A 13,722-nucleotide genomic window follows, 5' to 3' on the forward strand; every position below is an offset into this window, starting at 1 on the left:
AGGAACTGAAAACCTATTTGAAGAAATAATGAAGGAACATGTTCCTAACCAGGAAAAGGGAATAAATACACAAGCCCAGGAAGTGCAGAGAGTCCCAAACAAGATGAACCCAAAGAGGCCCACCTCAAGACACATCATAATTAAAATGCCAAAGGTTAAAGACAAAGAATCTTAAAAGCAGCAATTAAAAAAACAGTTATCTACCTACATGGGAGCTTCCATAAGACTGTTAGCTGTTTTCTCTACAGAGAGTTTGTAGGTCAGAAGAGATTGCCACAAAATATTCGAAGTGATGAAGAGAAATGACCTACAACTAAGATTACTCTACCCAGCAAAGCTATCTTTTAGAATCAAAGGACAGATAAAGAGCTTCCCAGACAAGAGAAAGCTAAGAGTTTGCCAACCCCAAACCAGAATTACAAGGAATCTTACAAGGACTTCTTTAAGACAAAAAAATAAAAATAAATAATATGAATAATACAGGTGCAGTAACTATATGTTTGTCAACAATTACTTGCAATGGAAATGGATTAAATGCTCCAATCAAAAGAGGGTGGCTGAATGGATAAGAAAACAAGACCCTTACATATGCTGCCTACAACAGACTCACTTCAGATCAAAAGACATATACAGACTGAAAATAAAGGGATAAAAAAAATATTTAATGAAAATGGAAATAAATTTTAAAAGCTGGGGTAGCAATAGTTATACCAGACAAAATAAAGGCTATCACAAGAGACCTAGTAATCCTAGTTCAGGGTATTTATCCGGTGAAACCCAAAATGCTACTTCAAGGGAACATGTGCATCCATATGCTCATTGAAGCCTTGTTTAAAATGGCCAACATGTGAAGGCAGCCTGGGTGTGTCCATCAGTGGGTGAGTGGATAAAGAGTAGATGGTAGATAGGTAGATAGATAGATAGATAGATAGATAGATAGATAGACAGATATATAGATATAGATATAGATATAGATATAGATATAGATATAGATATAGATATAGATATAGATATAGATATACAATGGAATATTACTCATCCACGAAGTCAATGGGTTCTTGCCACCTTTGGTGGCATGGATGGACCTAGAGGGTGATGTCTTGAATGGTGTATGTCAGACAGAGAAAGACAGATGCAATGTGATTTTGCTTGTATGTGGAATCTAAAGTACAAAATAAGCAAACAAACAGAAAACAAACTCATATATACAGAGAATATTTTGATGGTTGCCAGACGAGTGGCAGTTGGGAGTGGGTAAAAAGGGGAAGGGATTAAGAAATACAAATTGGTAATTACAAAATAGTCGTGGGGATGTAAAGTAAAGCATGGGAAATATAGCCAATAACCATACTGTACATCCAAAATTAATATAAAATAATATTGAATGTTAAGTGTAATGAAAAAATTTTAAAAGGGTGGGGAAAGGTGAAAAGGAATAAGAGGTTGAAATTTCTAGTTCTAAAACAAATAAGTCATGGGGATGTAATGTATAACACAGGAAATATAGTCAATAATATTATGGCAGGGTGGTACAGTGTCAGATGGTTGTTGAGCTTACCATGGTGGTCACTTCCTTAGGTATATAAATGTTGAATAACTACTGTGTATACCTGAAACTAATATAATATTGTTAGCTATATTTAATAAAAAATATTTTTAAAAATTCAGTGTGAGAATTCGATCAGTCATTATTGGGGCCATGAGACAAGGAATGTGGCAGCCTCTAGAACCTGGAAACAGCCCTCAGCTGGCAGACAGCAAGTCAGCAGGATATCAGTCTTACAATCACAAGGAACAGAACGCTGCCAAATGCTGGATGAGGAGGAAAAGGATTTTCCCCTAGAACCTTAAAAGAGGAAATTTGGCCCTGTTGTCACTTTGATTTTAGTCTGGTGAGACCCATAGCAGACTTATGACCTATAGAACTGTAAGATAATAAATGTGTGTTGTTTTAAGCAAAAACAAAACAAACAAAAAAGGAAGTGACAGGGTTCTTGTCCATGGTCACAGAGCCATTGGTGAGGTGATTACTCCAGAACCCCATCTGATTTCAGGCCAGCTTCCTCCTGCCCCAGAGACAGACACCCTTTCCATTAAAGAGCTTGGTGTACAGGAAGGCTAAATTAAAAGCGTATTACAGCAAATCACTGGACAGAAAGCCTGTATTTTGCCTTGTTATTGGTTTCTGCCAGGTTCAGATGCCCTTCACATCAGACCCTGAGGCCCGAGGTGATTGGGAACCTGTCCCAAGCTTCAGCCCCATTACCCCAAATCAAACCTCCATAGCAGCACCTAGAACTCCCCACTGTTTCAACAGCTGCACATACTGCAGCGTATGGAGATAGAATCATTCATTTATACTCTTCTGTTGATGGATATAAGTTGTTCTCAACCTTAGGCCATAAAACACAGTTGCAGTGGATAACCCTGTCCATGCGTCACTCTGCTCAAGTGGTAGATGCCCACTGATATTGGCTTTGCTAGGTCAAAGGAGACATGAATTTAAACTTGTGTGATATTGCCAAATTTTCCTCCTAGTTGTTTCAGCAATCGAGTCTCCCCACCACCCTTGGACATAGAGAAGGTGACTTTATCCTGATTTTGCAGGTATTGCACGAGTTCCCAATGGTACATCCCTTGCCTAGGCAATTACAGCTAGCAAGTGGCACCATTGCCACTCATATCTGCTGCCTCCTGGTAAAGTTATTGTTCCTCTACCCCTAGCTGCCTGCCCAGATGATGCCCTGGGTGAGAAAGCAGGGATGCGGGAGGGGGCTAAGGAGCAGCAGCGTGCCAGATGCTGTGTCTTCCTCGTAGCTTTTACTGCTTATAACCAGTGCTGGGGGGGGAGGGGTCATCTGCTCCCTTTTGCCAGATAAGGACACTGAGGCTCAGAGAGGGGACCTGACCTGAACAGGTAGGGGATCCGAGACTGAAGCCCAAGCATCTGAGTCTTCCCCACCCAGTCTGCTCCAAGCCCCAGACTCATGGCCCCTGCTTCTGTCACACCTCACTGTGGTTGTCAGAGATTGGAGAAAGCTCCAACCCTCTCCTCTTAAAATCTTGTTCTGTTCCTCATTAAAAAAAAAAAAAGCCTTATGTGGTAGGCAGGGGTACGTTATGTCCCAGATCAGACAGATACACAAATGTCTCATGATGTGCTGATCCTGTTCCCAAAAGACATGGCTCAGTGAAAGTATTCAGTCTTGTCACGTGCAACAACATGGGTGTTCTAGAGGGTATTGTGCTAAGTGAGATTAGTCAGACAGAGAAAGACAAGCACCATATGATTTCACTTATATGTGGATTCTAAAGAAACAAAACAGAAACAGATTCACAGCTACAGAGAACAGACTAATGGTTCCCAGAAGGGAGGGGAATTGGGGAATGGGTGATAAAGGTGAAGGGGAATAAGAGGTACAAACTTCTACTTATAAAATAAAAAAGCCACAGGTATGTAGTGCACAGCACAGAGAATACAGTCAATAATATCATAATGACTTTTCACAATTTCAGATGGTTACTTGGTTACTACACTTACTGTAGTGATCACATTGTATGGTATATAAATGTCAAATCTCTAGTTTGCACACCTGAAACTAATATATTATATGCCAACTACACTTTAAATAAAAAAATTGTAGGCCTGGACCGGCCGAGCGGTGCGATGGTTAAGAACTCGCTTGGGATGCCAGAGGGCCCCGGTTCGGATCCCACATATGAGGGCCAGTGACACTGCCCTCTACAGCTAAGATGCTGAACAACAGCTCAACCTGGAGCTGGGCTGCCACGAGTCGCTGGCGACGGCGTAGGCTGCAGTCCCTGTGGCAGTGGGTTGCCATGGGCTACCATGTGTAGCCAGCAGCCAGCGTGAATGGCCAGCAGCCACAGTGAGCGGCCGTCCAGAAGCCGGCGACTGATCTGCCTCACCTGGGAAGAGCGCAATGATGGTGCCAACTTGGGCCAGTGAAGCAACATCCTCCACAACTAGATTGAAGAACAAAACGACAGCAACTTGTCTGTTCCCCTTCCCCTAATTCCCCAGCACTGTTCCCATCCCCCCAATTACCCAATAAAAAATCTTAAAAAAAAAATTGTAGGCCTTCTGGAATCTTTATCCCCTTCATTGTGGTATTTTTCCTTCACTGAGCAGCCTATAGGTGCAGTCTGGAGACAGTAGCCTTGATAGAGCAGAGAAGGACCACTGCAATGCCAGCACCACCATGCTCCCCCTTTCCTGTGTCTACAGAGTGAGGATGAGGAGGGAGAGCCACTTTTGAGAGGCTGCCTGAGGCCCCTCATGTGCAAGAGATTGTATTCTACAATCAGTTGTCAGAAGCCCACGTCTTTCATTTACAGCTACAGGGTCCCCAGGTCTGGGCACTTTGAAACCAAGAGTCCCAGAGAGATAAGGGGAGGGCAGTGGTCAGTGTCAGCCTGTGAAGGTGGGGCTCTTGTTCTCTTCACACACATAAATTTTGGGGGACCCCCAAGAAATATCCCTGGGACACAGTGTGTGGTGAGGAGATAGTCGCTTCATTTCTCTCTGCCTCAGTTTTCTCATTTATAAAATGGGAATAATCATGGACTCTGTTTAGGATTGTGGAAAGGAACTGGGTCATCCAGCAGAGTAGCGCCCTAAATCAAGGTGATATTTCAAAATTGTCACCCAGTACCCATTGTTGGGCCACAGTCCTCTCACCTGCAGAAAGTGGATAATCACACCACCCTTTGCAGGATGGTATCAGGATGCAGTGAGCCTGGTGAGAGAGCAGATCCTCAGTGAGCGATGGTCGTGGCAAGTCTCAGATTCCCTCCAGTGTTCAGGTTCCCCTTATGGGAAGTGCTGGTAATAACAGTCCCATTAGGGATCTGTGAGGATTGGAAGCCAGCTAGGAACAGTTAATACAAAGTGTGATCAGTAATTTTCATCCTACGTCCAAACTGGTGGAAATCACCTGCAAAGAAAGTGGACTTTGAACTCAGGCCTGGAATTGCATGTTGACCCTGCCCCTTACTCAGAGTTCACCTCCGAGGACCTGTGTGTCTTCCTCTGTAGATGAAGGTGATGACAACGGCCTCTTAGCATTATTACAAGAATTAAAAAATAATAATGAGAAGTTTTGTAACAGTGTTGCATGATTATCCTTACTGGTGATAATCACAATGGTATTTATTGTTTATTATGTTCTTTTGTAGCCAAACCCTCTCCCCCCATGGTATCAGGCCCCACGGTGAGGGCCCTACCTGGGCAGACAGTGAGCTTCACCTGTGAGTCCCATGGCTTCTCCCCCCGAAACATCGTCCTGAAATGGTTCAAAGATGGAAATGAGCTCCCAGCCTCCCAGACCACAGTGTACCCGGAGGGAGACAGCGCTTCCTACAGCGTATTCCGCACAGCCACAGTGGTGCTGGCCCCGGGGGACGTTCGCTCTCAGGTGGTCTGCGAGGTGGTCCATGTCACTCTGAAGGGGGGCCCTCCTCTTCGTGGGACTGCCAACTTGTCTGAGACCATCCGAGGTAGATCCCCTCCCACCCAGAGAAGCCCACTCCTGGCCCCCAACCTCCAAGCCGGCTCCTCCCCCTGCTCTGTACTCCAGACTTTGTTTTTCTTGGAATAGTCTTAACAGTTCTTCCCATCACCAAGTACCCAGATGTGTGCTCACTCCTTTCTGTTCACTGGCAGCAGTTGCCAGGGAACACCTACTATGAGCCAATCTCTGTGCTCAGTAGCTTCATCTGCTTTACCAAAAGCAAATCTTTACTGAGCACCTACTATAGCCAAGCCCCTATGTGCTTGGTGAGTGCATTCATTTCGCTACAGTTAGTCCATCCCCACTGCATGCTGGGGCCTGTGTTTGTTGATTTCCCTCATTTGACCCTAATAGGAGCTACCAGTACTTGAGCACCTACTGTGTTCAGGACACTGTGCTTAAATATTTTATTCACATGCAAGGAGCACCCTCAGTGTTTGAGCACCTGCTGTATGCCTGGCAGTGTCCTGGGTGACCCCTTGCTGTGGTGGGGGGAGCTAAGTGATGGAGCCCTCCCCTGTGATCTGTCTGTTCCATGAGGTTAGAGCTTCTGCCTGTGCTGTTTCAGTTCCGCCCATCATGGAGGTTACCCAACACCCTGTGGCAGGGAACCAGGTGAAGGTCATTGCCTGTCAGGTGAAGAAGTTCTACCCCCAGCGCCTACAGCTGACCTGGTTGGAGAACGGAAACCTGTCCCGAACAGAAATGGCCTCGACCCTCACAGAGAACAAGGATGGAACCTTTAACCGGATGAGCTGGCTCCTCGTGAATTTACCTGCCCACAGGGAGGAGGTGGTGCTCACCTGCCAGGTGGAGCACGATGGGCAGCCGGCGGTCACCAAACACCTTACCCTGGAGACCTCTGGCCACCCAAAGGACCAGGGCACAGGTGAAACCCAGCGTGAAGCCTCCACTCCACTTCTACTTACATTTTATCTTCTTTTTAAAAAAGTTATGTGTTATTTCGTGTTTACTATAGAATAATATAGAAGTCTAAAGATAGGAAGAATTTTGAAGGGAGGGCGGGAGATCATTGTTCACAGCGTCCTGCCTCTGGCTTTCTTCACCTAACAGTTTTGCGCTCACCATCCGTGTCAGCCCACCCCCTTTCCTTGCTCTTTCTACCTGCTGCCTGGTCTCCATTGCATCCGAGACTTTTTTTTACCTCAGTCATTTGTTTTACTTTATTTTGTTAGTTTTAGGTGTACAAAGCACCATAATAGTTAGACATTTACACCCCTCACAAAGTGATAACCCCCTCCCCCAAGCTACTACCCCTCTGACATCTTATATAGCTTTTACAATACCACTATCTTCTGTATGCTATAGTCCACCTCCCATGACCATATCTATCTATCTATATATCTATATCTATCTTATAGTTGACATACAATATTATTCTACTTCAGCTTCAGATGTACAATGCATTGGTCATGCATCTGCACAGTCTATGAAGTGATCCCTTGATAAGTCCAGTGTCCATCTGGCACCTTACAATGTTGATTATATTCCCCATACTGTATTTCATATCCCCATGACTATATTGTGTCTACTAATTTGGTTTTTCTACTCCCTTCACTTCTCCCCCATCCCCTTCCCCTCCCATCTAGCAACCAACAGTTTTTTGGTGTTGTTTTTTGTATCTCTGAGTGTTTTGTTTGCTCATTTATTTTGTTCTTTAGATTCCACATATAAGTTAGATCATATGGTATTTGTCTTCCTCAGTCTGACTTATTTCTCTGAGTATATAATATTCTCAAGGTCCATCCATGTTGTAGCAAATGGTAAGATTTAATTTTTTTTTTAAGATTTTATTGGGGAATTGGGGAAGGAGAACAGTGTTGGGGAATCAGGGAAGAGGAAACAGCGAAGTTGTTGTCCTTCAATCTTAGTTGTGGAAGGCGCAGCTAGCTCAGCTCCAAGTTCATTCGCCATCCGGCCGCCTGTCAGCAGCTCATAGACTCTCAGCTCAAGGTGCCGTGTTCAATCTTAATTGCAGGTGGGCGTAGCCACCATTCCATGCGGGAGTCGAACCTGCCATGTTCTCTCCGACTGAGCCATCCTGCCACCTGTTGGCAGCTCGGCAGCAGCTCAGCTCAGGCGCAGCTCACTGGCCCATGTGGGATTTGAACCTTCTACCCTGTTGCTCAGAGCTCGCGCTCTTAACCAACTTGAGCCACTTCGCTGGCATGATTTCATTCTTTTTTATAGCCAAGAAATACTCCATTGTATACATGTACCACAGTTTCTTTATCCAGTCATCTATCGTTGAGCATTCCAGTTGTTTCCAAGTCTTGGCTATTGTAAATAGCGCTGAAATAAACATAGGAAGGCATATATTTTTTCAAATTAGTGTTTGGGATTTCTTTGGTTAGATACCCAGGAGTGGAATTGCTGGGTTGAGGTAGTTCCATTTTCAATTTTTTGAGGTAAGTCCATACTGTTTTCCATGGTGGCTGCACCAATCTGCAATCCCACCAATGGTGCATGAGGGTTCCCTTTTCTCCACATCCTCGCATACACTTATTAGTTGATTTATTGACTTGGATTATGCATGAGCAGGTGTCTAAACCTACTATTCTGAAATTCCAGAAGGCAATCCTTGAGTGTGTGGAGTTTGAGTCTGAACAAGGCACCCAAGTGACTGTGAGTGGCCACAGCACAGCTCTTTGTCTCCTCATTTGTGACAATGGGCCAGCAATAATCACAAATGTCAGCCTGTAGCATTGTTCCTATTATTGCCTTATTTTTTTAATATCTGCAGGGGGTGTAGTAATATCCCATTTCATTCCTCATATAGGAAATGTGTCATTTCTCCATTTTCATTCCTCAATCTTGATAGAAGTTTTTCAATTTTATTGATCTTTTCAAAGACCCGGCTTTAGTTTCAGTGATTTTCTTTTTTTCTCTGTTTTCAGTTTCACTGATTACTTTTCCCTCTTTCCTTTATTATTTCCTTCCTTCTGCTTGATTTCAGTTGATTCTGTTCCTGCTTTTCTCACTTCTTGAGGTGGGCACTTACATTACTACTTCAGACTCTTCTTGTTTCTAATGCCACACATGGGTTGCCTTCTGCGCCTGGGGAGTTAGGAGAGTGGGACCTGCGATGCCTGGATGCTGTGTCCTCCCTCTGGGCCTCAGGTCCCTTGCCATTCTGCCTTCCTTTACTCTTTTAAAGGTCCTCCTCTGCTTGTACCTGGTGTCATTTCTAAGGGTCAGAGTTGTACTGAACAGGGAGAGCAGGAGAGGTGAGTCTCCACCACCTTGTCTGGACCAGCTTGCATTTGCCCTGGAGTCTTCATCTTGCTGGAGCTCAGAACAGGGCGGTTACTTCTGGTTGTTCTCAGAGTACATGAGCTGACATGTTTGCTAAGTACTAAGGCAGAAAATGGTTTTCTGGGTAATCTAGGTTGGCTGGCTGGAGCAGTGTTAGGTGTCTATGTGACCCTCTGTACTGGGATGTCACAGTCCTCCCTGGTGACTGAAGGTTCCAGCCACTGCAGTTCCAGTCTGATGGGGCTGGTGTGAAGATGCACATCTTTTTAGTCACGTTTATGCTATTGGGTGTTTTACAATATTTCTATCTTAATGGACCATTCTCTGTCAGTATAGCATCATCCAGGTATGTTAACAGAGCTTTTGGTTTATTAGTTGGTTTTGATAGTGGGAGAAAGATTCTGACTCTTCAATTTTTTGGATTCTTTTGCATTCCAGGACCCTAAGTTTCCCTTTCTTCTCTTTTTTTTCTTTTTCCCTTCATCACTGATTTGCAAAATAACACTTCTGTCTTTTTTTACCTTTTCCACACAGAAGTTAGGCACTATAAATCACACCTGTCCCTTTAATCTCATGTGTCCTTCTAAAATGTTCTTGCCTCCCTGAATTAGATACCTATTGCCACTGTAACCACCTGTTTAGTGGCTTAACACAAGACAAATTTATCATCTTACAGTTCTAGAGATCAGATGTCTAAAATGGGTTGACAAGGCTGTGACCTACTGGTCCCTCTAGGGGTAGATTCTGAGTATGACTCCTCTTGACACCTCGTATAAGTAGAACCATACAGTATTTGTCTATCTGTGACTAGCCTATTTCACTAACATAATGCCCTCAAATTTAACCCATGCTGTAACCTTGTTGTGACGAGATGGCCAATTTGGAAAAAAAGAAAAGGGTAGGCTGTATGATCCCATTCAGAATCCCATTTATTCTCCACCCATGCAGCAGTCATCCTCTCACTCATCATGCATTTACGCATGCACGTATCTGATAAACAATACGTCAGTCCTTCTCTGTGGCAGATCCGGGGAAGATGACCCTCTCACCAAGGACTCCCAGGCCCCCACAGTGGACTTCCTGTAGTAATTGTCTGCTTTTTCTGGGCTGTGTCAACTGCGCCTGCAGTGACAGTGTCTCAGTCTTCAACCTTCTCAGACTTGGTGGCCATTACCTGCCACGTGCTGAGATTCTACCCATAGAGTGTGCATCCACCTGGCTGGAGAACTGCCATATGTGCAAGGGAGCTGAGCAACCCACACCCAAGCAGAATAGTGATGGGACCTATACCCTGGAAAGCTTGCAGTTGGTGAACGCGTCATTGCAGGGGTCTGAGCGGGTTCTCGCCTGTAAGGTGCAACATGAGGCACAGCCTCCCATCCGGGCCAACCTCATACTGTCCACAGAAGCCTGCGCCACCTGCAAGCCCAATGGGAGCCCAGGCAAACTCGCCTCCACTTTTGGATGCAGATGGGTCACCTCTGTCTCCTGAGTGGACTGAGGTATTTAAACTCACAGAGCCCCATTATCTACTTCTGTTCATAGGTCCAGAGGCACCTGCTGTTATCTTTGTGGCTGTCCTCCTGGGCTTAAAGGTGCTATTAGTGACAAGTTTCACAGTCACCTACATCTACAGGTGGTGGAAACTCTAACAGGTAAGTTGGGGGCAGGCCATAGTTTTCAGGGAGAAAGGTCAGGGGAAGCAAAAGGAATCCAGGGTGCACCCATGTAGTAACATGGTCCCCAGAAGCCTGATTCACCCTCATGAGAGGGTTGTGAATACTTTTATTTTTTCTAAATGTCTTTGAAATGCTCAGAGGCTTCCAATTCTTACACATTGTATAGTTCCCTAGAGATTGAAGGTTTCCAAATTGAGTTCCTGGGGTTCCTGGGGATAGTGGTTCCAGGTGTAGAGGTGAATAAAGGTCAAAACTCTGAGACCAAAATTCCAAAGAGTCCACCTACAAACTATTATATATTTCAGTTTTTATATGCCATATCTTTGGAATGAATAAGTGAAAAAATGGCAAAATGAGCTACTAGACCCAATGTGAGGGACTTGGAGATGCTAACAAGTGGCAAAGGAGAATGTAAGTAAGTTCAGATATCAGAGAGAGGTGTTGGGGTGTAGTGACTAAGAGCTTTATTTCTGATCTGCACGTCAAACATAGGCCAAAGAGAGTGGCGGCTACTTAGCAGGTGCTCAATAAATGTTTGTGGAATTTATGAATGAATGAATTGGTGAATGAATGATTTTTCCTACAGCTCATGCCTGCCCTGTAATACGTTGCCTTCTGCCCTCTCCAAGCAGCTCAAGTAGAGAGAAGCTGCAAAGACCTACAGGTTACTCAAGACCCCTGCCCTCCACTCTGCCAGACCCACTTCCACCACGGACATGCTCCCTTCACACACCCTCCTGATGGCCCTTCTCTCTGATGGTAAAGCTGAGTTAAGGATGGACTTTGGTCATGGGGCCTCGGGCATGTCTGGACCCTGTGCATTGAGCTTCAAACTGGCCCTGCCTCCACCCAAAAGAGAATCAAGAAGATAAGACAACAGGTTTCTTTCCTGCCCTGGTCGTGAACAACCCTTAATATTCAGAGCATTTTACTTTTATCCAGAGTTTTTGCAAGTGTGATTTCATTTTAACACGTATATATTTGAAATCACTAAGTTGAATAAGCATTTTTCTATTCTTAAATACATAATAAATAATATAAGAAATATCAATGGTCCTACCATCCTATCTTTACAAAATAGTAACATTTTGTCTTATGTTCTCTGTTCTTTTGTAAAATTCTGTCCTGAATATGGTGTTATCATTCTCTAGCATGATTTTATACTTTTATAACATATGTGTAAATCCTTAAGCAATATTTAATATTACTTTCCATGTTTCAAATTTTGTATAAATGCTATTATACTGTATACACCACTTTGGAATTTTATTTTTTATGCTTAACATAGTTTTTGTGTTTAATGTTTATATATGTAGCTCCACTGTATTACTTTTCCACAGCTCTAAAGATTGCTATTGTAAGATATGCTATAATTTATTGATTCTTCTCATATCTAATGTTTTGCTAGTACAACTTCGCAGTGAGCATTCTTATCTTCACTTCCTTGTCACATATGCTCCTCTAGTATGGTCGGCAAAGCAGCAGTGTTTGTATCATTTGGGAGCTTTTGTTATATAAAAATCTGTTTTCAATTTTTGATCAAGTTTTGCTCTTTCTATTTATGCCTTTGACCTAGCTGTGTTTCTCTGGAGTGTGTTATTATAGGTCATGAGAATCTTTTGTTTTATTTCTACAAGGATAAATTACCCAGCACCCAAGAATCTGCACGGTGTCCTTTGCCATATATCACATTTCCATAAATACAATATGTGGTTCTTTTGATGAGCTGTTTCATTGATTACATGTTTATCTCTCTATCAGAACTACCCTGCTTTAATTAGAATAGCTTTATAATAATTTTGATATCTTTTTAGGCAAAGCTATATACATTTTCTTGTTTTTTCAAATTACCCGGCTGTTACTGGTTCAAAACACGTTTTGGAATGACTGTGTCAAGTTTCATGAAAACCCCTTTAAGGATTATTATTTGATTGCATTAAAGTTATGTATTAATTCAGGCAAACTGATATATTTTTAATATTGAGTTTTCCCATTCATGGACATGACACACCTCTGTTTATGTTTTCTTTTATGGTTTTCAATTCACAACCTTACATGTTTTCCCCCATAATGGTTTTATGCATCTCTAATTAGAGCTGTTAAAGACACTTTATATTTGTGGAATGTTAAAATTTTTAATTACTATTTTCTGGGTTTGGGGCTACTGTTTAGAATGTTAATTGATTTGATCAACACTCATACCAGCAAGCTTATAAAACCCTTCCTAGTGCTAATAGTATGGGCATTCTTTTTATTTGCAACTCTTACAATACTAATTATCCAGAATTTATTTCCAGCTTTATCAGAGTTACATATGCAGGTGTTTTAAGAGACAAATAGTTATAAAAATTCTACATATGAAAACTGGAGTCCTCCTAAACTACCACCATTTCCAACCTCCAAGGGGGAACCATTTTCAACTGTTTCAGCTGAATTGTTAAAATTTTATTGCCATACCTCATCTTCATGTAGCATGCTTCTATTGCATTCTTTTCTTTCTTTCTTTTTCTTTTTTAGTTTCAAGTGTACAAAACGATGTAATAGTTAGACATTTACACCCCTCACAAAGTGATAACCCTCCTCCCCCAATCTACTACCCATCTGACATCGTATATAGCTGTTACAATTCCATTAACTCTATTCCCTATGTTGTACTCCACATTCTGTGGATATATATATATATATATATATATATATATATATATATATTAATTGTAGTTGATATTCAATATTATTCAGCTTCAGCTTCAGGTGTACACCGCAGTGGTCAGGCATCTACACTGTCCATGAAGTGGTCTCCCTAATAAGACAAGTGCCCATCGAATGCCCTACAAAATCTTTACAATGATATTGATTATATTCCTGAAAATGTCTTTTGTATCCCCATGGCAATCTTGTGGTTACCAACTGTGCTTTCAAATCCACTCACCTTCTCCCTCATCCCCACCCCCTCCCATCTAGCAACCCTCAGCTTTTTCTCTGTGTCTCTGAGACTGTTTCTGATTAGTTTCCTCATTTATTCTATTCTTTAGACTCCACATATAAATAAGAGCATGCTGTATTTGTCTTTCCCAGTCTGACTTATTTTACTTACCATTATATTCTCTATGTCATACAGATGGCCAACAGACACATGAAAAAAATGCTCAACCTCACTAATCATTAGATAAATACAAATAAAAACAAGAGTGAGATACCACCTCACTTCAATCAGAATGGCAATCATCAATAAA

The 13,722-nt window shown here is 42.6% G+C and overlaps 1 protein-coding gene across 5 annotated transcripts in view; it reads left to right on the top strand.

Moving 5' to 3' along the window:
* Positions 1-12,355, top strand: part of LOC109384417 (signal-regulatory protein beta-1-like) — a 160,962-nt gene extending 148,607 nt beyond the window's left edge. For 3 of the 5 annotated variants that reach the window (XM_019645741.1, XM_019645736.1, XM_019645739.1), the window contains 4 exons: positions 5,200-5,520; positions 6,103-6,423; positions 10,356-10,465; positions 11,119-12,355. In XM_019645741.1, the coding sequence (XP_019501286.1) occupies positions 5,200-5,520; positions 6,103-6,423; positions 10,356-10,462 (749 nt within the window). In that variant the 3' untranslated portion in view covers positions 10,463-10,465; positions 11,119-12,355. Of the gene's footprint in view, positions 1-5,199; positions 5,521-6,102; positions 6,424-10,355; positions 10,466-11,075 lie in introns of all 5 variants that reach the window. The other 2 variants (XM_019645737.1, XM_019645738.1) reach the window with 2 other exon arrangements.
* Positions 12,356-13,722: the final 1,367 nt, after the last annotated feature.

The sequence above is a fragment of the Hipposideros armiger genome, unplaced genomic scaffold, assembly GCF_001890085.2.
Source record: "Hipposideros armiger isolate ML-2016 unplaced genomic scaffold, ASM189008v1 scaffold_94, whole genome shotgun sequence".
NCBI classification, from domain to species: Eukaryota; Metazoa; Chordata; class Mammalia; order Chiroptera; family Hipposideridae; genus Hipposideros; species Hipposideros armiger.